The sequence below is a fragment of the Aquarana catesbeiana genome, linkage group LG06, assembly GCF_042186555.1.
Source record: "Aquarana catesbeiana isolate 2022-GZ linkage group LG06, ASM4218655v1, whole genome shotgun sequence".
Classification (NCBI taxonomy): Eukaryota; Metazoa; Chordata; class Amphibia; order Anura; family Ranidae; genus Aquarana; species Aquarana catesbeiana.
The window spans coordinates 395261406-395284327 of NC_133329.1; the positions used below are offsets into that span (position 1 = coordinate 395261406).

The 22922-nt window shown below is 43.3% G+C and overlaps 1 protein-coding gene across 1 annotated transcript in view; it reads left to right on the plus strand.

The window, feature by feature from the left end:
• Window positions 1-20805, plus strand: part of AAMP (angio associated migratory cell protein) — a 55100-nt gene extending 34295 nt beyond the window's left edge. Inside the window, exons 10-12 of the mRNA XM_073634386.1 lie at window positions 1017-1107; window positions 12532-12686; window positions 15333-20805. Of these exons, the coding sequence (XP_073490487.1) occupies window positions 1017-1107; window positions 12532-12686; window positions 15333-15408 (322 nt within the window). The 3' untranslated portion in view covers window positions 15409-20805. The remainder of the gene's footprint in view (window positions 1-1016; window positions 1108-12531; window positions 12687-15332) is intronic.
• The last annotated feature ends 2117 nt before the right edge of the window (window positions 20806-22922 follow it).

Sequence of the window (22922 nt, forward strand, 5' to 3'; positions counted from 1 at the left end):
TTACATATACTTTAAATCAGTTGACTTTACTGGATTACTTTTACAGACAGCAGAAGGTAACTCAAGCCATCTCTCTACCCCTAACCCACCCCTGCTGCTTTAACTGGGCTCTCTTGTGCAATCAGAGAGCCCGCCAAGGATGCGACCGGCGGCATCCAGCTCCATGCACACAGTGTGAGGAACAGATGTTGTACCTCCCACTGTGTACTGTTGGAAACAGTCGGCGATGAGGATTTTGTCACTTTCTGTTTTTCGGGTCTTTGTTTACCTGGCCATTTAATAGCCAGGGAAGCAGCCGATCAGACCGATCTGTTTCTGGTCGGCTGCATTGGAGGTCAGAGGAGAGATTTGGGGTCTAATAGACTCACAGATCTCTCCATAAAGAGTACTTGTCACAGCCCATGCTGTCACAATGGATGTTGTTCATCCCTTGTGATAGCAATAAAATTGGTGAATTTTTTTTTAAGGAGTCCCTGTGGTCATGCGCAACGGTGACCGCGCCTGTAGGTCCCACATGCATATGTAAACAGGGATCACACCACACATATGCGAACGTCGGAGTGAGAGCAATAATTTTAGCCCCAGACCTCTTCTGTAACTAAATGGTAATTTGTAAAGGCTTTTAAAGCATCACCTATAGAGGTTTTTAGGTATCGTAACTTGGCGCCATTCCACGGGCGAACCGTTTTCTTTTATATTCTACAAAACAATTTGGTATTGTATTGTATTTTTGTGCATTAAAATCCATTCAAGTGAATTTTTTTTTTTTTTTTTTTTTTTTAAAGATTTGAGTTTGAAAAAACGCTGGGCAAATCTCGTGTGACCTAAAAATGTGCAATTCCCACCATTTTATTCTCTAGGGCTTCTGCTAAAATATATATAGATATAATATATATAATCTATATCTATGTGTTGGGGGTTCCAAGTCATTTTGCAGAAAAAAAAAGGTTTTTTTTTACATGTCGGAGAGGAATGCTGGAAGTGGTTAATAATATGTATATATTTTTTTTTCCCAGGCTGCCCCTGGCAGCAGTCGGTTACCTGGATGGAACTTTGGCAATTTATGATATTTCAACACAGACCTTAAGACACCGGTGTCAGCATGAGGTATGTGAGCGGCCATCTTGTTCTTTGAATTGAATAAGGACAGACCTAAAGGGGTTGATTTACTAGACCTGGAGAGTTCAAAATCTGGTGCAGCTCTGCATAGAATCCAGTCGGCTTCCAGATTTTTTTTTTTTTTTTTTTTTTTTTTTAATTTTTTTTCCTCAAAGCTTAACTGAACAAGCTGAAGTTAGAAGCTGATTGGCTGCCATGCACAGCTTCACCAGATTTTGCAATTTGCAGTTTTAGTAAATCAACCCTAAAGTGATCATATTATTAACAGCTGGGGATCCTAGAAAGACTGAAATCTAAATTCAAAACCGAAACAAAACTCTTCTTAAAGTGGTGTTCCGGCCGAAATTATACTTTTTAAATAAAAAATACCCCTATAATACACAAGCTTAATGTATTCTAGTAAAGTTAGTCTGTAAACTAAGGTCTGTTTTGTTAGTTTATAGCAGTAGTTTGTTATTTTATAAACTTACAGCAGGCCGTGGCCATCTTAAGTGTGGGCATCTGAAGCCAGACTGTATTTCTTCCTGGATCTCATCCTTGCAGATCTTGCACATGCTCAGTGCAGCACAAGCAGTGTAATGGGTTTCAGGTCAGGTTTCCATAGCAACGGCAGTGTCAGAGGAGGTTGCCGCCCCTTCCCAGGAGGCACTGCAAACAGGAAATGATGCGATGGGCCACGGCCAGGGAGGAGGAAGTGAAAAATGAATACAGCAGATATACAGTAGGTGCTGAGAAAGAAAATATCCAATTCGTTTACAGTGCACAGTTTAGTGAGGGATGCTGAAGAGTTGTAAAAGTGGGTGGAACTCCACTTTAACCTCAGTGCAGATCCTTATTGATAGCTTGTCCATTCCCTTCCAACTTCCATACATTCCTATTGGACCTTCACTATGATGGGCTGCTTCAGTGGCACATAGGTATGTGCGGGAGAGGGTATACAAGCTTTGACACTACCAAAAGTTTTTCTTTTCTTTCTTTTTTCTTCTTTTTTTTTTGCTTTCTCTTCTCTTTTTTTCTTTTTCTTTTTCTTTTTCTTTTCTCTTCATCCAAACTATCCCAGGAGCCCTACACATGCAGTTAATTGACAGAAAGGCACTTTAATTCTGAACTGTGGGATAGTAATTTTATTTGGACCATTAAGCTGCCCATAGATGGATTGAAATTTGGCCTGTTGAGCTAATTTCGATCCCTCTATGGCCATTCCTGTTTGACAGAAGTTGATCTAATGATTGACTTCTATCAATCGGGACTGTTGAAAAACTTTTGTTGATCAGCTGGCTGTCGGAATATAATGGCAGAGCGGAGAGAATACCTCATTCCACCTGCTGGCTGATTGAAAAAAAGAGGCATCTATGGCCAGCCTCAATTTCTGTCACTGTGTAAGTTAACCAGTTTCTGCCCGGCCTATAGTCAAATGACAGCTGGGCGAGACTGTTCTAGATCCGGATGGAGGTCATATGACCTCGTCCCCAGAACACACGCTGCCCTGCAGTGCAATCTGTCACCCCGTGTGTCCACTGAACACAGCGGATGACAGATCAGTGTACCTGCCTGCTGCTGGTACCTCGTGATTGCTGTGACCAATCGCAGCAGATCACATGACAATTGTACATGGATAGCTTCCATTCATTGTGTTCTATTGTGATGTTTTCTGTGATTTTGGTCACAGTGATCACATGATACAGACAGGGCTAATCACAATAGTAAACACTGAATAAATTGATTTCATTCAGAAAAAATGGCTGTTTATAACAGTTATATTCGCTGTTATATGCAATCAGTGTGCAAATAAAAAAAAATTGGGATCCTCTTCCCAGAGTAGTGCAGTGTTACTATGGTAATGCTGTATTGCTTTAGTGACCGTATGTAAAAAAAAAATTGGAAAACCTCATTAAAATTTCCGTGTGTGTGTGTGTTTGTGTGTGTTTTTTTTTTTTTTTTTTTTTTTACATACTGTCACCAGTCCATGTCCCTGATTACAGCCACACCAGACATATAATAAGGCTGTACTGGTGACCATATGTAAAAAAAAAAAAAAATATTTTGTGAAAAAAAAAAAAAAAAAAAAGTTTTTAAAATGTTTTCATATTCCAAAGAATTGCGACAAATTACAGCTTCAAAAAACTCGCCATGCCTCTTACTAAATACCTTGGACTGTCTACTTTCATAAAAGGGGTCATTTGGGGGAAGGTGGGGGGGGGGGGGGGGTGATATCTGTACTGTCTTGACATTTTTGGACCTCCAGAAATGAGATTGGTTGTCAGTACATCAGGATTTATTAGTTTTCAGATATATATCCCATCGTTTGTGGGCTCAATAACCTTCCCACAGACTAAGTAATATACACAGATTTGGGTTATTTTCGCCAAAGAAATGGAGCAGAATATATTTTGGCCTAAATGTATGAAGAATGTTTATTTGCAAAATTTTGTAACCGAAAGAAGAACACGTTTGTTTTTCTCTTAAAATTTTCGTTCTTTTCTCGTTTTATTTAGGAAAAAAACAAACCAAGTGGTGATTAAAGAGGAGCTCCGGGCTCTGTCAGAAAAAAAATTAAAAGTCAGCAGCTACAAATACTGTAGCTGCTGACTTTTAATATTGGGACACTTACCTGTCCAGGAATCCTGCGGTGTCTTCACCTGAGCTGATTTTTCCATCGGCTCCCGGGTGCTGCCGCCGCTATTTTGGTTAAGGGAAACTGGCACTGAAGCCTTACGGCCTCACTGCCGGTTCCCTACTGTGTATGCGCAAAGCACACTGCTACTATGTGTATTGTGAGTACCTGAGTAGTGTGTGTGTATTGTTAGTTCCTGGGTATCGTGAGTGCCTGTCAGGGAGGCCGGTCCTGGGCTGGAACATCCCAATAGGTACGCCCAGTTGAGTGACACCAGTCAGGGACCAGCACTGCTCCTAGCTGCCAGGGGAATGACTCCTCCAGTGAGGGTGGGAGTAAAGCCAAGGGAAAGGAAAGACAGATTCTGATGGTAGGGGACTCAATTCTTAGGACAGAGAGGGAAATCTGTGACCAAGACCTGAAGCGCCAAACTGTATGTTGTATACTGGGAGCTCAGGTTCTGGTGGACAGATTACTCGGAGGGGCTGAGGAAGACACCAATGACAACATCAGAGGAAGATGGAATATCCTAAACGATTTTAGGGTCTTTAGAGCTAAATTGAGGAAAAAGGACCTCCAAGGTAGTATTCTCAGAAATACTACCGGTACCTCAAGCCACACCAGAAAGGCAGAGGGAGATTAGGGAAGTAAACAAGTGGCTGAAGAGCTGGTGTAGTTAAGGAGGGGTTTGGGTTCCTGGAGAACTGGGGCGACTTCTCAGTCGGTTACCAGCTCTGTAGAAGGGACGGACTGCACCTAAATGGGGAAGGTGCAGATCTGCTGGGAGTGAGGGTGGGGGGTGGGGTGTCCAGAGGTAGAGATAGTACAATTGTGAATGTGAGCGATGACATCGCTAATGGAGCAAGGGAGGAGGTGGAATCCTTATGGGTAGAGATCCAAAGGGATGAAGCTAAGGGGAAAATAATACTGGGAGTATGCTATAGGCCCCCTAACCTGAGGGAGGAAGTGGAGACAAATCTCCTATCACAATTTGGATTAGCAGCAAGGATGGGAAGTGTTATCATAATGGGGGATCATAATTCATAATTATCCAGACATAGACTGGGCGGAGGGAACCGCGCATTCATCTAAGGCTCACCAGTTCCTAAATGTCTTGCAGGACAATTTCATGGGTCAGATGGTAGACGCACCAATTAGAAACAAAGCGTTACTAGACCTACTGATTACCAACAATACAGACCTGATCAGGGATTTAGAAATACGGGGCAATTTAGGAAACAACGATCACAGGTCAATTCGTTTTAGTAGAAATCACACAAATAGGAAACATAAGGAGAATACAAAGACACTGATTTCCAAAGAGCCAACTTCCCTAAACTACAAACCTTGCTAGAAGAAGATAATTGGGATAAAATCTTGGGAACAAAGAACATGGAGGAAAAATGGGTATGCTAAGAGCATATTAAATAAGGGTACTAGCCAGTGTGTCCCACTGGGAAATGCATTCTAAAGAGTTAATAAAAGTCCTGGGTGGCTTAACTCCAATGTAAAAACGCATATAAAAACAAAAGAGAAGGCTTTCAAAAAATACAAGGCTGAGGGATCATCATCAGCATTCCAACTTTACAAAGAATGCAACAAGAAATGTAAGGGTGCAATCAGGGCGGCTAAGGTAGAACACGAAAGACACATAGCGGAGGAGAGTAAAAAAAAAATTTTTTTGAGTACATAAATGGTAAGAAAGGAAGGTCAGATCATATTGGTCCCATAAAGAATGATGGAGGGAATCTGGTTACTAAGGATGGAGAGATGGCGAAGGTATTGAACTTATTCTTCTCCTCAGTCTTCACGAGGAAATCGGGGGCTTCAGTAACCAAAACTGCAATGTTTATGCTCGTGACACATCACAGGAAGCACCCTCCTGGCTAACAGAGGACAGAATTAGAAATAGACTTGAAAAACGTAACATTATTCGGTCACCGGGACCAGATGACTTGCACCCGAGGATCCTTAAGGAACTCAGTCAAGTAATTGCCAGACCATTGTTCCTAATTTTTACAGTCTTACTGGAATGGTTACAGCTGATTGGATAAAAGCCAATGTAACACCAATATTTAAAAAAGGGCCAAGTTACATTCCTGGGAATTACAGACCAGTTAGCCTAACATCAATTGGATGCAAGCTCTTGGAGGGGATGAGGGATTATATACAAGATTTTAGTAATGACAACAGTATCATTAGCAGTAGATAATTTATAAAAAAAACTAAAATATATATATATATATATATATATATATATATATATATATATATATATATATATATATATATATATATATATATATATATTTTTTTTTTTTTTTAACAGAGACCCTAGGGAATAAAATGGTGGTTATTGCAATATTTTATGTCTATTTGCGCAGCAGTCTTTCAAATGCAATTTTTTTTTTTTGGAAAAAAATACACTTTAATTAAAAAGAAAAAACTAAACAGTAAAAAAAATCATGATTTTCATTTTGGCCAGAATCGTGCAGCTCCAATTAGCAGTAATCAGCATGGATTCATGAAGAAAGTTCTTGCCAAACCAATCTATTAACCTTCTATGAGGAGGTGAGTTGCCATCTAGATAAAGGAAGGCCCGTAGATGTGGTGTATCTGGATTTTGAAAAAGCATTTGACACAGTTCCCCATAAACATTTACTGTACAAAATAAGGTCCGTTGGCATGGACCATAGGGTGAGTACATGGATTGAAAACTGGCTACAAGGGCGAGTTCAGAGGGTGGTGATAAATGGGGAGTTCTCGGAATGGGTGGGTAGTGGGGTTCCCCAGGGTTCTGTGCTGGGACCAATCCTGTTTAAAGTGATTGTAAGGGTAATTTTTTTTTTTTTTTTTTTATAACAAAATGTATGTGAATGGCCCAGGGGCAGGGTGCCAAACGTCCGGATGACTTTGCAGCAGCGAAGGTATCTGCTTCCGCCCCCCCCCCCAAAGAAAAGGAGTCAAATAAGCAGAGCTTCTCCTTTTGGGTGGAGCTCCACTTCAAATACCATCGAAAGATCTATTTGTGTGAAAAAAAATTATTACAAATTTCACAGTGTTGCAATTGTCATTCAAAAAGTGACAGAGCTGAAAATTGGCCTGGGCAGGAAGGGGGTGAAGGTGCCCGGTATTGAAGCGGGTTTAGTACGGCCATGTGAATGAAGCCTTCGATGTAACCAAGCTGGACTAAAGGTTAAAAAGAGTTCTGCTATAAAACGGAACGTTTACAACCGTCCGTCGCTCATTATAATGCAGTATCTGGATGGCAGGAGATAAGATCTCATTTAAATTGGGGAAAAAGGAGAACCGGCTTTGTTATCAGATCTTAGATTTACATTTTCTGCAAAGTTTATAAACCATTCTGGACCCTCTTCTTGTGTCCTCTGTATTCATATTTATTCAGCTGTTTAATGACGTGTGTTACATTTTCCAGACCTACTACACACATGCGTGTGTGTATGTGTGTGGTTTTTTTTTTTGTTTGTTTTTTGTTTTTTTTATGTTTTTTTTTTTTTTTTTTTTTTTTTTTTTTTTTTCCCTTTCAACTTTTAAGGGGACAATGGTGACGTCAGATTTGCAGGACGTTTATCTGCGCCTATTTGTAATAGAAATAAAAGGGAAAAACATTTGTGTATAGACTAAAAAACACTATATATACCCTCCCCCCTCCCCCCTTTTTTTTTTTTTTTTTTTTTTTATAGGTGATCACATTTCTGCTTTTTCTCCTCCCCCCTAGCATAAGGGCTGGGGGGGGGGGAGAAACAGCAGCACACTGATCTTCTCAGTGAGTGGCTGTGCAGAGGAGGCATGTCAGGACAAGTCTGATCATTGGAGGAGAGCAGGCTGAGTTCCCAGCATAGCTAGAGAACTGACCACAGTGTGTTCTCCTGCTTAGTGTGGTCAGTTTTTAATAGTAAATCTGAGGGACTGTCAGGAACACCAGGGATTTCCAACAAAGGAAGTAATACAAAGAGAACAGAAGGTTTTATTGTGTTTTTTTTTTTTTTTTTTTTTTTTTTTTTATGTTTTTTTCTTTTTTTATGTCATAATGTATAGTATAAGATTTCCTATCATTTTGGTCCTAGTAGATGATAGGCTCAGCAATGACATGCAATGCCAAGCTGCTGCTAACAAAGCAAACAGAATATTGGCATTTAAAAGGGGATCAACTCCAGAGATAAAACGATAATTCTTCCGCTCTACAAGACTCTGGTCCAGCCGCACCTGGAGTATGCTGTCCAGTTCTGGGCACCAGTCCTCAGGAAGGATGTACTGGAAATGGAGCGAGTACAAAGAAGGGCAACAAAGCTAATAAAGGGTCTGGAGGATCTTAGTTATGAGGAAAGGGTAATTTTTTTTTTTTTTTTTTATAACAAACATATACTTGCTTCCACTGTGCATCTCGTTTTGTACAGAGTGGCCCCGAACCTCCTCTTCTGGAAGCTCTCGCGGCTCCACCCCGCAGCAGATAACCCCCTAGGAGAAGCGCTCTCCCGGGGATTACCTTGCGGGCCCGCTCCTGAGTCCAGCATTCAGCGTCCATAGAGGCCGAATGCAGGACTTGGCCCCGGCGCCTGCATCATTGGATTTAATTGACAGTAGCGGGAGCCAATGGCTGCGCTGCTATCAATCTATCCAATCAAGAACCGAGAGCCCGTGAAGAGAGAGAGAGACAGTGCTTCCCTGCCGACTGAATGAAGGGGTTCAGGTCAGTAAAACAGGGGGGCTGGGGGGCCGGTAACTGCCAGGTGGTGTTTCTCCTTAATGCATAGGATGCATTAAGGTGAAAAAATATGAACCTTTACAACCCCTTTAATTTGTTCATAAACGACCTGGAGGATGGGGTAAACAGTTCAATCTCTGTATTTGCAGATGATACTAAGCTAAGCAGGGCAATAACTTCTGCGCAGGATGTGGAAACCTTGCAAGACAAATTAATGGGGTGGGGCAACTACATGGCAAATGAGGTTCAATGTAGAAAAACGTAAAATAATGCATTTGGGTGGCAAAAATATGAATGCAATCTATAGACTGGGGGGAGAACCTCTGGGGGAATCTAAGATGGAAAAGGACCTGGGGGTCCTAGTAGATGATAGGCTCAGCAATGGCATGCAATGCCAAGCTGCTGCTAACAAAGCAAACAGAATATTGGCATTAAAAAGGGGATCAACTCCAGAGAGAAAACGATAATTCTCCCGCTCTACAAGACTCTGGTCCGGCCGCACCTAGAGTATGCTGTCCAGTTCTGGGCACCAGTCCTCAGGAGGGATGTACTGGAAATGGAGCAAGTACAAAGAAGGGCAACAAAGCTAAAAAAAAGGGCCTGGAGGATCTTAGTTATGAGGAAAGGTTGCGAGCTCTGAACTTATTCTCTCTGGAGAAAAGACGCTTGACAGGGGATATGATTTCAATATACAAATACCGTACTGGTGACCCCACAATAGGGATAAAACTTTTTCGCAGAAGAGAGTTTAATAAGACTCGGGGCCACTCATTAAAATTAGAAGAAAAGAGGTTTAACCTTAAACTACGTAGAGGGTTCTTTACTGTAAGGGCGGCAAGGATGTGGAATTCCCTTCCACAGGCGGTGGTCTCAGCGGGGAGCATTGATAGTTTCAAGAAACTATTAGATAATCACCTGAATGACCACAACATACAGGGATATGTAATACTGACATATAATCACACACATAGGTTGGACTTGTGTCTTTTTTCAACTTCACCTACTATGTAACTATGATTGGCTGTTCCACACCTCAGCATGATTTGGCATGCTGAAGTCATGTGGTCACTTTCCTGTCTTTTCACTGGATGTTAGAGATCATAGCAGAAGTTCAGTGTAAGAAATACACAGGAGAAAATGTATATTGACAAGGGGAGTGTAGAGGTGGGCGGGGAGTGTAGAGGTGGGCGGGGAGTCAACTGACATCACGACTCCGCCCACCGAGCTCCAGACAACAGACCCGCCCACAGAATCTGCAGTTTTTCGGGTTCTCATAACAGAGGGGAGACATTTGACAGGTAAAGATACATGCAGGAGGCATGTATATCATTATAGATAACCCCTATGGCAGGAGTTTAGAAAGGATGACATTGGGTTTACATCCAACTTTAACTTTCAAGAGGACAATGGTGACGTCAGGTTTGCAGGACTTTGTGTTTTATGGTTTAATCCCAGCCTGGCGGACATAAATCCAGATTTACATAGTCCTCTATTCTATGAATTTGTTTTTACGCTTTTTGTCTGTGTATGTGCGTGGTACGCGGTTAAATGTTTTGTTTTGTTGTTTTATAGTGTTGATTTTATAATGTACAAACCTATAAAATGCGATCCCACAGCTAACCAAATGTACTCCTGGAATAGATGATGGTATTGTTTCAAAGTGTATTTAAAAGTCAAATTGGCGCAGATAAACACGTGATAAAGACATTGCATAGATGTATCCTTCATTTGTCATGGAAATTAGTTTAATTTTAGTCTTGGAATAGACTGGTGAGAGTCCCTATCGCGTTTTCTATTTGTTATCTGTGTCCCTGCCTGGCAGATTCACCCTTTTGGGGTAGATTTACTAGAGCTGGAGAGTGCAGATTCTGGTGCAGCTCTACGTAGAAACCAATCGACTTCCAGGTTTTAAGGTCAACGCTTAACGTAAACGATGGTAAAACAACCCATTCAGTTTGAATTAGGAATCAAAGGAAAAACATTTGTGCATAGATTAAAAAACATTATAAATACTTTTTTTTTTTTTTCCCCTTTTTTATAAGTGATCACATTTCCTCTGTTCTATCCTCTGTTCTGCTGTTTCTCCTCCCCCCACCATATAAGCTGGGAGGAGGAGAAACAGCAGCACACTGATCTTCTCAATGAGTGGCTGTGCAGAGGAGGCGTGTCAGGACAAGTGTGTGAGGACAAGTCTGATCATTGGAGGAGAGCAAGCTGAGTTCCCAGTATAGCTAGAGAACTGACCACAGTGTGTTCACCTGCTTGGTGTAGTCAGTTTTTAACCCCTTCCCGACCGCCACACAACGATATACGTCGGCAGAATGGCACGGGTGGCATTGTGGGCGCGCGCCACGTGCTCCGTGAACGCGTGTCCCACGGGCTTAATGTCCACTGGGTGCCCGCCATCGTGTCACTGAGCTGAAGAACGGGGAGATTCCTTTGTAAATAAGGCATTTCCCCATTCTGCCTTGTGATATGACAGAAATCACTGCTCCCTGTCATCGGGAGCAGTGATCGCTGTCATGTGAGTAGTAGCCCATCCCCCCCACAGCTAGAATCATGACCTATGACACACTTAACCCCTTCATCGCCCCCTAGTGGTTAACCCCTTCCCTGCCAGTGTCATTTACACAGTAATTAATGCATTTTTATAGCTCTGATCGCTGTATAAATAACAATGGTCCCAAAATAGTGTCGAGTGTCCGCTATAATGTCGCAGTCCTGATAAAAATCGCAGATCGTCACCATTACTAATAAAAAAAATAAATAAATAAAAAAAAAGAATAATAAAAATGCCATAAAACTATCCACTATTTTGTAGATGTTATAACTTTTGCGCAAACCAATCAATATACGCTTATTGTGATTTTTTTTTTTTTTTTCCAAAAATATGTAGAAGAATACATATCGGCCTAAACTGAGGGAAAAAATGTTTTTTTTCTATATTTTTGGGGGGTATTTATTATAGCAAAAAGTAAAAAATAATTGCGTTTTTTTTTTTTCAAAATTGTCGGTCCTTTTTTGTTTATAACGCAAAAAATAAAAAACGCAGAGGTGATCAAATACCACCAAAAGAAAGCTCTATTTGTGGGGAGAAAGGGACGTCAATTTTGTGTGGGTGCAGCGTCGCACGACCGCGCAGTTGTCAGTTAAAGCGACGCAGTGCCGAATCGCAAAAAAAGTGCTCTGATCAGGAAGGGGGTAAATCCTTCTGGGGCTGAAGTGGTTAATGGGAAAGCCGAGAGACTGTCAGGAACACCAGGGATTTCAAACAAGAACATGGTACAGCAGAAACTTATCAGGAATATGAAATGTTGGGGTAACAAAAACTTTAATTGAACAAGCTCTGATGTTAAAAGCTGATTGGCTACCATGCACAGCCGTGTTATATTTTGCACTCTCCAGTTTTAGTAAATCAACCCCTATTTTTTTTCCTTGGGGACCATTGTCTCTGGGACCCAAAATGATAAGAAATCCAAGTTAAAGTGGTTGTAAACCTCGGACGTGAAATCTGAACCAAGCCTATCCTTCTATAGTGTGTACTTGTCTCAATCCAGAGCACTAAGTCACATATCTATCTGCTGCCTCCTTCCTCTATGTGCATGGATTGCTTTTGACAAGTTTTCCTGACACCAAGAGGTAAAAAGAATGGTAAAGAAGGCAACGGCTGCACACCACTTTCTGCAGATTCTTGTGCTTTATTTCATAAAAGCCGGGGACAACAACGACACAGGTGACACCAGTGACCCCAAAGCTGTACCATTTAATATGTTTCACACATTAGACAGTGCTTAATCATAACTGGTGATATGGGATAAATGTCCAGCACACAGCCTGTGAATGACAGCCTCAGTTCTGTTCCTGTGTGAAGGGGGGGGGCTGCTTCCCCTCTTTCCAATCAGTTCTCAGAGCTCGCCTCACTGTAACTTCAGACCCATTTTTTTTTTTCTGATCTCTCAGACAAGATTTTAAATTTAGCACTTTGAACAGAAGTAGATAAAACTGCTGATTAAACAGGCCTGCCTACATGGAGGATGACCTATAATTGGTGACTTCTCTCTTGTGTCTCCAGTCCGGGATTGTACACCTTCTCTGGGAAGAGAGCTCTCCGGTGGTGTACACCTGCAGCCTGGATGGGGCCGTCAGACTCTGGGATTCCCGATCAGGGAAAATGATCAGTGAATACTGCGGACACACGGAGGAAATTCTTGACTTCGCTCTCAATAAGTGAGTACTTGTTCCACAATTTAGTAAAGGTGGGGATTTCACCATGTCGGACAGGTGTGTTGTTGCCACATCACTGTTATATAACAAGAAAAGAAAACCCCCCTTTGTTGGGACTTTGTAGGCAACAACCACACATGGGTAGATTAGAAAAATATATTTATTGTATATACATACATAAAATCGTTCAATCATAAAGTGATCGTTAGTTTAAAAAAGACATATCAAAAAATGTACAAAATTAAAAAGTAAAGACAAAAAACACGACAGGTTACATGATTTGCATGACATAAACAATTGATTTTACTCTCCAGTACAGAGTGGTCTCCGAAACCCGACGCGTTTCTGGTTCAAGCACCTTCGTCAGGGCTATTTGATAAGGATATATGCAGTCATAGTTTTGTCTTGCATGCAAAATGTTCCATCATGCAACTTGAAAAAATGAATGAAGCACTGCCAGCGGAGGCGTCGATAGGTGCCCACCCAGAGCGTCTACAAACTATGAGATATTTATTTATCTATTTTTTTACTAGTAATGGCCGGGATCAGCAATTTTTTTTGTGGGATTGCGGCAGACAAATCTGACACCTAACCGACGTTTTTGACATTGTAATCAGTGCTAAAAAATATGCACTGTTACTGTTAGAGCTGCACAATTAATCGTTAAAAGATCGCAATCTCGATTCAACCCCCCCGACTATCTGTATTGCATCTGAGTTTCCCGATTCTTTCATGTAACAAGTATAGAGAGTTCTCTGCTCACTCTGGCAGTCTGCCAAACCGGGCAGTCTACCAAGTTTTTAACAACATTGTAACTCTTCTGTCTTAGATCAAAGAGAAAAAACTTCTGGGTGTAAATGCAGGAAGTTTAACCACTTAGGCCCCTTTCACACGATCTGTCAGTTTTGACGGTAGACCTGAACGGGCGCTCCATGTTGGCCTATGGAGCGACGGATGTCAGCGGAGACATGTCCGCTGACATCCGACCCCGTCCGATCCGCTAAAAACGGATGGCCCTACGTCCAGGTCCGTCGCTGGAGGATCGGATCGGGCGAGATCTGATGAAAACGGACATGCTGTCCGTTTTCATCTGATCCCTCCATAGGCGGCAGCGGCGCCTGACAAGCCCCTCCCCGCTCAGTGAGCAGAGAGGGACCTGTCATCCGCCGGCTCAGCGGAGATCAACGGACTGATCTCCCGCTGAGCCGGCGGACCGAGGCGGGCTCCGTGGAAACGGAGTCCGCCTTGTGTGAATGAGGCCTTAGTCTAAACCTTTTTCTGACACTTGTTTCTTACAGTTAAAATCAGATTTTTTTTTTTTTGCTCAAAAATTACTTGGAACCCCCAAATATTATATAAATTTTTTTAGCAGAGACCCTAGGGAATAAAATGACGATTGTTGCAATATATTTTTTTTTCAGTGTATTTGCACAGTGGTATTTCAAATGCAATTTTTTGGGAAAAATACACTTCAATGAATTAAAAAAAAAAAACGTAAAGTTAGCCCAATTTTTTTGTTTAGTGTGAAAGATGATGTTAGACCGTGAGAATCGTGATCTATCATCTAAGCAAAAAAATTACGCTTCTCATTTTAGCCAGAATCGTGCAGTTCTAGTTACTGTACTAATGACATTGGCAGGGAAAGGGTCCATCAGGGGCGATCAAAGGGTTAAATGTGTTCCCTATGAGTGCTTACTAACCGTGTGGGGGGAGGTGCTTTCACTAAAGGAAAACTGAGATCCGTGTTTCTGCTTAGCTGAAACACAAGATCTCCATTTTCCCCTCTGGCAGAACGGCAATCTGCCTTGTTTACATAGGCAGACCGCCGTTCTGCTTCTCCTATGAATGATCGCGGGTGGCCGGTGGACATTGGGTCCGCTGGACTCGCTGATTGGCTCCCACTGTGTCCAAACCCAGCAGGAGCAGGGGGCTCCGGTGACGTGCGCCCCGGTGCCGAAGAAAAAAAAAGAATCATCATGTATAGGTACGTGATTTTGCGTTTAAGGGCCGCCCTGTCGTAGCCCATGTACGTGGGGGTGGTCCTTAAGCGGTTAAAGCTTACTTGTTTGCTGCTAAACATGTGTTAGGTGGTCGCAGTGAGGTTAAAGGGTAACTAAAGGTTAGTTTAAAAGAATAAAAACAAACATGTCATACTTACCTCCTCTGTGCAGTTGGATTTGTACAGAGTGGCCCCGATCCTCCTCTTCTGGGATCCCTTAGCGGTGCTCCTGGCTCCTCCTCTTCTCGACTACCATGCGGTGTGCCATTTTCCCTCGGGACACTCGTGCGGGTGCGCTCCAGAGTCCTGCTGCTGCGTCTATTGACACAGACAGCAGGACTCGGGGCCCCCCGGCTCCCACGTCATTGGATTTGATTGATAGGAGCCAATGGCTGCGCTGCTATCAATCTTTCCAATCGGGACCTGAGACATCGGCTGGAGGGGGTGTGCTCGTCCCCGTCGCTGGAAAGACCGGGTTCAGGTAAGTGAAAGGGGGGGGGGGGGGGCAGCTGCAGCGCAGAAAGGTTTTAGAATGCATTTACAACCCTTTAAGCGTGATTTCCATTCCTAAACATTCCCTATAGCAGACATTTCTTCACCTTTTTTATGTTCAGGTTTACTTAACGAAGTTGTTGTCTTTCTTGTTTCAGGGATGCCTCCATTGTGGTGACCGCATCTGGAGATCACAAAGCAAAAGTGTTCTGCGTGCAGAGACCCGACCGTTAACCGGGGGGTGGGGGGGTGGCATCGGCACCCGTGTACAGGGCAGTCGTTGCGCCTCTCTCTCTCTCTTTTTTTTATTTTTTCTCTCTCTCTCTCTCTCTGAAAGGCTTGGAGCTGTTAGCTGTCTTCTTTACTTATATGTGTGGATGCAATTTAATCTATACAGACTGGCGTATATGGATGCGCATGTACATGTTCACACTAACTTGGGGAGGAGAAAAGAGGGTTGATGCTTTTGGCTCCTTTAAAAAAAAGCCACAAGACCCAAATGACCTAATTTTCCATAGACTGGCCTGGTGTATAAGAGGCGTTACCAACAATTCATGGAGAGAAATACTTCCACGTATTTTCAGGCGAATTTTCAAGAACAGAGGATACTTAAAGCCAAGGTGGTGTAGTGGGGAGCTATACTTTAAACAAACGGCTGACTTCCTGTCCCGTAGTTCTGTAGGAACAACCGACTGTTGGTTTTTGCAGGAGCTAACGCAAGAGCATTAGGTTATATAATGCAAAAATCTCAATTTCTATACTGGAATGGGCATTTTTTTTTTACATACGTAACCGGGAGTGTTACTAGTCACTATTTCACATAATGCACATAACTTTTTTTTTTTTTTTTTTCTTTTTACGGGGTCACATTGGCGATTTAAAGACCATGTTTTAAAGGTACCCTGATCAGAGGGGTTTTGTCAAAGTGTACCTGTCATTTAATTAACCAAACCAGCTTTTAGTGATACATTTAGGCTCCGAGAAACGCAAATGGCCGCTCTCCACTGTGATAGATAAATACACTTTGCTTTCTGTTGGATTTGTAATCTGGAATCCGATTCAGAGTGCCTCTGTCACTCGAATAAATGTCTAGGACAGTGATTGGCGAACCTTGGCACTCCAGATGTTTTGGAACTACATTTCCCATGATGCTCGACTACACTGCAGAGTGCATGAGCATCATGGGAAATGTAGTTCCAAAACATCTGGGGTGCCAAGGTTCGCCATCACTGGTCTAGGGTGTGCCAGGACATTCTTGGAGACCCTGTCTGGTCTCTACAGCTTTAGAAGCTTTACTCACTAGCTACAGAGGACGGCATGTACTCAGCATTGCAGCGGCCCTTTTTCTCCGAACTTTCCTCTTTTTTTTTTTTTTTTTTTTTCAGTGCTGCAGCCTCAGAAAATGTCTTCAGTGTGTGACACATTTGGGTTGATTTACTAAAGGCAAATAGACTCTTCAGTTTGCAAAGTGCAGTTGCTCCAGAGCTTAGTAAATGATCAGAGACTCTGTTGACTTCCATCATCCAATCATGTGAAAGCACAAATGCTGTGTTTTTTGTTTGTTTTTTTTATTCTCCTTGCATGTGATTGGGTATTCTTTGCAAAGTGAAGCTTTACTTCATTTACTAAGCTCTCGAGCAACTGCACTTGCAGAGTGCACAGTCTATTTGCCTTTAAGCTACTTTCACACTGGGGCCACTGGTGCGTTAGCGCTAAAGCGCTGCTCATTTTAGCGGCACCTTTCGGCCACTAGCGGGGCACCTTTAATCCTCGCTAGCGGCCGAAGGTGTTAAAAGTACCCGTGTAGCGGTGCTTCCGAATCGCTTTTCAGACGCTTTGGAAGCGCTGCTCGTGCATTCCAATGGGCGGGGGCGGTTTGGGAGCGCTGTATACAGCGCTCCCAAACCGCCCCAAAGATGCTGCTTGCAGGACTTTTTTTCCCGTCCCACAAGCACACCGCTCCAGATCGAGAGCCCTCAGTTTTCAGGCACTATTTCTAGTGCTAAATGGCCTGAAAACTGCCTCAGTGTGAAAGTGGTTTTAGCAAAATCAACCCTTTTGAGTACCCATGTCTCCCCCCCCCCCCCCCCCCCCCCCACTGTGCATTGGTTCCTTCCCATGTTACTGCAGAGTCCTGTAGTGATATAGGGGGTCAAAGGCAGGAACCAGTGCACAGCGGAGAGGGGGCACAGGCATTGCCAGACATGTTGAATGCTAAAGTGGCTGGAATTGAGGAGAGTTAGAAGAAACGTGGTGCTGTAGAGTTTAGTATATGCGGTCGTCTTTTGCAGGGGAGCAAAATCTTTTAGGGTACATGCAAACGGCTGCAAGAGGGCCGTACAGCTGTGGCACAGCTCCAGTAGCTGCTTACAGTGCTTCTTAGGTTTAAGTGACCCCTCTGGAGACTCTTATCACAGGGGGTCTCAAACTGGCGGCCCTCCAGCTGTTGCGAAACTACAAGTCCCATGAGGCATTACAAGGCTGACAGTTACAAGCATGACTCCCACAGGCAGAGGCATGCTGGGACTTGTAGTTTTGCAGCAGGGCCACCAGTTTTGAGACCCCTGCTCTATCAGCTCTCTACAGCTTTAAAGTGGTTCTAAAGGCTGAATTTTTTCTTTTTTAACATTTATGCATGAAAGTAAACCACCTGTGTGGTGATACCCCCTTCCCCCTATATTTACCTGAGCCCGAGCAAAGTGCACGAGAGCAACAGCTCTCTTGGCTCTCCCCCTCTTCATTGGCTCAGACACAGCAGTGTGGTATCCATTGGCTCCTGCTACTGTCAATCACAGCAAGGGGAGGAGGGGGCGGGGCTGAGCCCCATTCTGTGTCAATAGACACACAGAGCAGGGGGGGAGCGAGTGAGCATGCCCCCTGCAAGCAGCTTGCTAGGGGGACACTCAGTAGGGGGGAGGAGCCCAAAGGGCTGTCATAGGAACCCGAGATCTGGGCTGCTCTGTGCAAAACCATTACACAGAGCAGGTAAATATAACATGTTTGTAATTACTAAAGAAAATTTGAGTTTTTTTTTTTTTTTTTTTTTTTTTTATCACTTTAAGGGTTATATACACTGTGGAGATGAGCATATGGAGTCGTCTTCTGCAGGGGAGTCAATCTTTTAGGGGACATGCACACGGCTGCGTGAGGGGCCGCTCAGTGTACATTTGGGTGCTGTGTACAGCCAGCAGCCCGTCAGAATCAATGACTGGCTGAGATATGCAGTGGAGTGTTTGCCCTCAGGGCAGCGCATTCATCCCTCCTATGCAAGTACGACTCGGATGTGCATATATCCTATGTACAGATGCTGCATATTACAGGCTGCTGGCAACAGGCCGTATGCTGCACCTGTGAGTTCGGGGACAGGGAATTAAACCCAAATGTACGCTTTGCGGCCATGTGCCCTAAAAGATTTGCACCCCTGAAAAAGACCCTCATATACTCTCCTCTACAGTGGCTGTGTGCATGTACCCTAAAGATTAACTCCACATTTATTGGGGGGGGGGCAAAACATTCCCCTCTGGGTGATCTATGTACATTGCAGGGATTTTAACAAACTTTGTTGCAGATTCCTACTTTTTGTTGCTCTTAAATAGTTTTTTGTTTTGTTTATCTGTGTCCATGTGCAAGATGAATTGAAGTGGTTTTATCAGATTGAAAAAGAAAGGTCCTTTTTAATAACCTTTAATTACAACATGAATTGTGTAGCAATTGTGCATGCTATATTATTATTTTTTTTATTATTTTTTTTTCTTTTTTTTTTTTTTTTCTTTCCTATGAAAGTAGAGCTAAAGCTGTGGAGAGCTGGTTATTCTCAGGGGCACGGGGGGGGGGGGGGGGGGGCCCTGTATGCAGCTACTGAAGCTGTGCTACACCTCTCAGCGAGTGTGTGGATGAGACACGGGGATTTTTGAACTGGAGGAAACCATTGCAGCACATAGCAGAGTAATGTGCATCGGAGGTCTCTGTCATTGGCTCCTCCAAGTGACAGGTTAGCTTTAGGAGATGAAAGCGTTTAATCTCGCTTTTGTATGAAATCCGAGTTTGTTAAAAAAAAAAAAAAAATTAAAAGGGCTGTCTAATAATCTTGCTTTGCGGCAATAAGGTGCTCAGGAATTGTGTTTGTCCCACAACACTGTTAGCTATTTTTGCTTTTTTTTATATTGATCTCAAAGAGAAAAACTTTTTGTTCTGCAATCCAATTAGGGAATCTGATCCGATCAGCCATGGATAGGAGACCTGTACAAATCGATGACAGGCTGGCATGGTCTGCAGCTGTGCACATGGAATTGCCCCTGGAGTAATTATCTGGGGTAAGGAATGTGTGCCTCTGGATGTGAAGACTCTGCATCCAGCCGCACACATTTATTTCTTACCCAAGATAACTAATTAATGGGCAGTTACATGTAAACAGACGGCTGCAGACAATGTCAGCCTGTCATTGACTTGTACGGGTTTCCTGTCCATGGCGCACATTGATACCCATCAGCAGGTAATCGCTCTATGGGTATGAACAGCTGCAGACAGTGTCAGCCTATCATGGGTTTGTACAGGTTTCCTGTCCATGGAACACATTGATCCCTAACTGCAGGTAATCGCTCTATGGGTATGAACAGCTGCAGACAGTGTCAGCCTATCATGGGTTTGTACAGGTTTCCTGTCCATGGAACACATTGATCCCTAACTGCAGGTAATCGCTCTATGGGTACGAACAGCTGCAGACAGTGTCAGCCTATCATGGGTTTGTACAGGTTTCCTGTCCATGGAACACATTGATCCCTAACTGCAGGTAATCACTCCATGGATAATTACATGTGAACAGCTGTGTCAGCCTATCATTGATTTGTACAGGTTTCCTGTCTGCAGATTTGAAACACTGGGCACTACCCACTGAACATTGCTAATCTGGGTGGTCTACTGCCATAATCAGCCCTGTACATTAGCCTTATATCTAAAGCCAGATTTTTTTTTTTTTTTTTGTGCGCACTTCATGTTCCATGCATTATTGTGATGCTGTGCCATTCATTCTGACCACACGTGTGCTTTGCTCCATTGTGACGCATTGGGCAGCCCATTTCATTGAATAACCTGTCCCAACACAACGTTGTGCACGTAATGCATCACAGTGGGGCCAGGCCTTGTTTTGAATGGGCTGAATAAAGCCGGCCAGAGAAGGTTTAAATCTTGGTCGGATCAGCAGGAACCGGCCAAGATTCGAACCATGTATGAGCAGGTTGAATGTATCCAAGTTGAGCGATCAACTTGGGGACAACCAGCCTGCTGGGTTTTTACATGTGATTATCGTGTGCTCCCACCGGGGGGGGGGGGCACTTCCCCAGATGGGAGAACACAATGGCTCAGCGGGAGGGACTCCGCTGTCAACAGTGTCTGTGTTGATGGGAATAGCGCAAAAGTCTTTCCTGCGAAAGAAATTTGCTACCTTGTGTTTTTATGGTCTGTGTTCCTTTTGGGGAGATTCTCCTTCACTCCCTATCTTGAAACACAACAGGAAGTGAGAGGAAATCTCTACAAATTGATGGCAAACCTTTTACACAGTTGTCACTGGAACAAGTTTCTAAACCAGAAGATTTCCAATGCAAAGTGACAGTTCTTTTTTTTTTTTTTTTTTTTTTTTCTTAAATAAAAAATAAATATATATAAAAAATATACAATCTCACAAACATGTCATACCTGCTCTATAATGGTTTTGCACAGAGCAGCCTCAATCCTCCTCTTAGGTCCCCTGCTGGCGCTCCAGGCCCCTCCCTCCTGCCTTTGGGAGCACCCGAGTTAGGCTTGCTCCCGAACCGCTGCTCTGTGTGTCCATTCACACACACACAGCATGTCTCAGGCACACCCCTGCTCTCTTATCATTGGCTCACTGGCTGTGATTGGCAGCCTACTGCTGCTGTTTCAGCCAATGAGGATGGAGAGACTCAGGAGAGTCAAGGCACTCAAGCCCCATCTCGATCTAGCGATTGTGCACAAGTAATTTAATTGGTAATTAATCAAGTAAGTAATTAGGGGAGGGGGCTGCTGCACACAGAAGGTTTTTTTTTTTTTTTTTTTTAATCTTCATGCATTGAATACATGAAGGAAAAAAAAAAACCTTAAAGTATAAATAAAGGCAAAACCTTTTTTCTTAGTTTTGGATGGAGTAGAGAGGAATTAAAACCCCTGTCAGTTTTTATTGCTGCCTGTGCCCAGGTTAAGGAGATTCTCTCGCTCTTTGTTCTGTTTTACCATTATCCGTGAAAGTAGAAAAAAAAAAAAAATCCCAAATTTTGGGTTGTCCCCAGAAAAGTGATGGAAGGGAAACTCTTCCAATGGGGACACTAGTTCTGGTGACCTGGCGGTCCCCAAGGAATGCCCTTTTAATTTGCAGAGATTTCCTCTCACTTCCTGTTTTGGCTATAGGACAGGAAGTGAGGGGAAATCTCCAGAATGGGACACAGATGGTGAATAAAAAAAAAATCAGATGGGGGTTAATAACCCTCCCTTACTCTATCCAAAATACAGTTTTGCCTACTTTAAGCCTTTGCAACCACTTTTAATATTGTTCCAGTGACAATTCAAAAGTTTGGATTCTCCTTCACTTTCACTCACGGCGACAGTGGTCACCAGGGCCAAAATGAGAGGGTGGATCTTCATAGAGGAGACACAGACAGCAAAAAAAAAAAAAAAACCCAACAGGGGTTCTAGTCCTTCCCTACTATATATCCAAGGTGGAGATAAAAAAAAATGGCTTTAGATATATTCTAATAAACTAAGCAAATGTTCTACTTCCATGTGTCTGCATTGTACCTTGTCTGCAGGTTCTCTGTGTATGTTCAGGGCCACCCAAGCCATTCCAAGCAGTGCGATCTGAGCCAAAAGCAGACCTAGCTCTCCCACGTCATTTAGGCCGTAGTAAAGGGCGGACGGAGTACAGACTGGAGCGTGCATATAAAATGAAGACCTGGCAAGTGGATGTGACCTGATTACTATTTTAGTTTACGCATATTTTTGTTTAAGTCAAGTCCTCCTTTGATATTTGAAGTATAGCTTACATGTTAAACAGCCCCTGGCATCAGGCAGGAGTGGGCTGATTGTCCGGGAAGGTATTTATACCTGGGAACCCCCAAAATGCAATCGTGGATGGCGTGTGTTTAGAGCTTCCAATTGTGCTGCAGTTAGACAATGGGGGAGATTTACTAAAACTGGAGCAAAAAAAAACAAAAAAAACCTCAGAATCTGGTGCAGCTGTGCATGGTAGCCAATCGGCTTCTAACTTCAATTTGTTCAATTAAAGTGATTGTAAAGCTGTACATTTTTTTTTTTTTTTCCATTAAAATAATAAACATGGTTTACTACTTTGCTCTGAGCAGGGGTTTTGCACAGAGTGGTCCAGGCCCTCCTCATTTTCCCGCGCCCGTGTTCCTGGCTCCTCCCTTCTGTTGCATGCCCCCACAAGCAAGCAGCTTGCTATGGGGGGCACCCAAGCCACGGCTCTGTGTGTCCATTCACACATGGAGCCGCGGGTCGGCCTCGCCCCTCCGTCTCCTGATTGCCTCACTGGCTGTGATTGACAGCAGCGTGAGCCAATAGCCAATCAGGAGTTCGAGTCCCAGGAGAGGCAAGGCCCTCATGGCTGTTGCTGGATCGAGAGGGGGGCTTGGGTAAGTATTGGGGGGGCTGCTGCACACATTTTACCTTTACCTACACTTTTTACCTTCATGCCTTGTGCCTTTACAACCACTTTAAGCTTT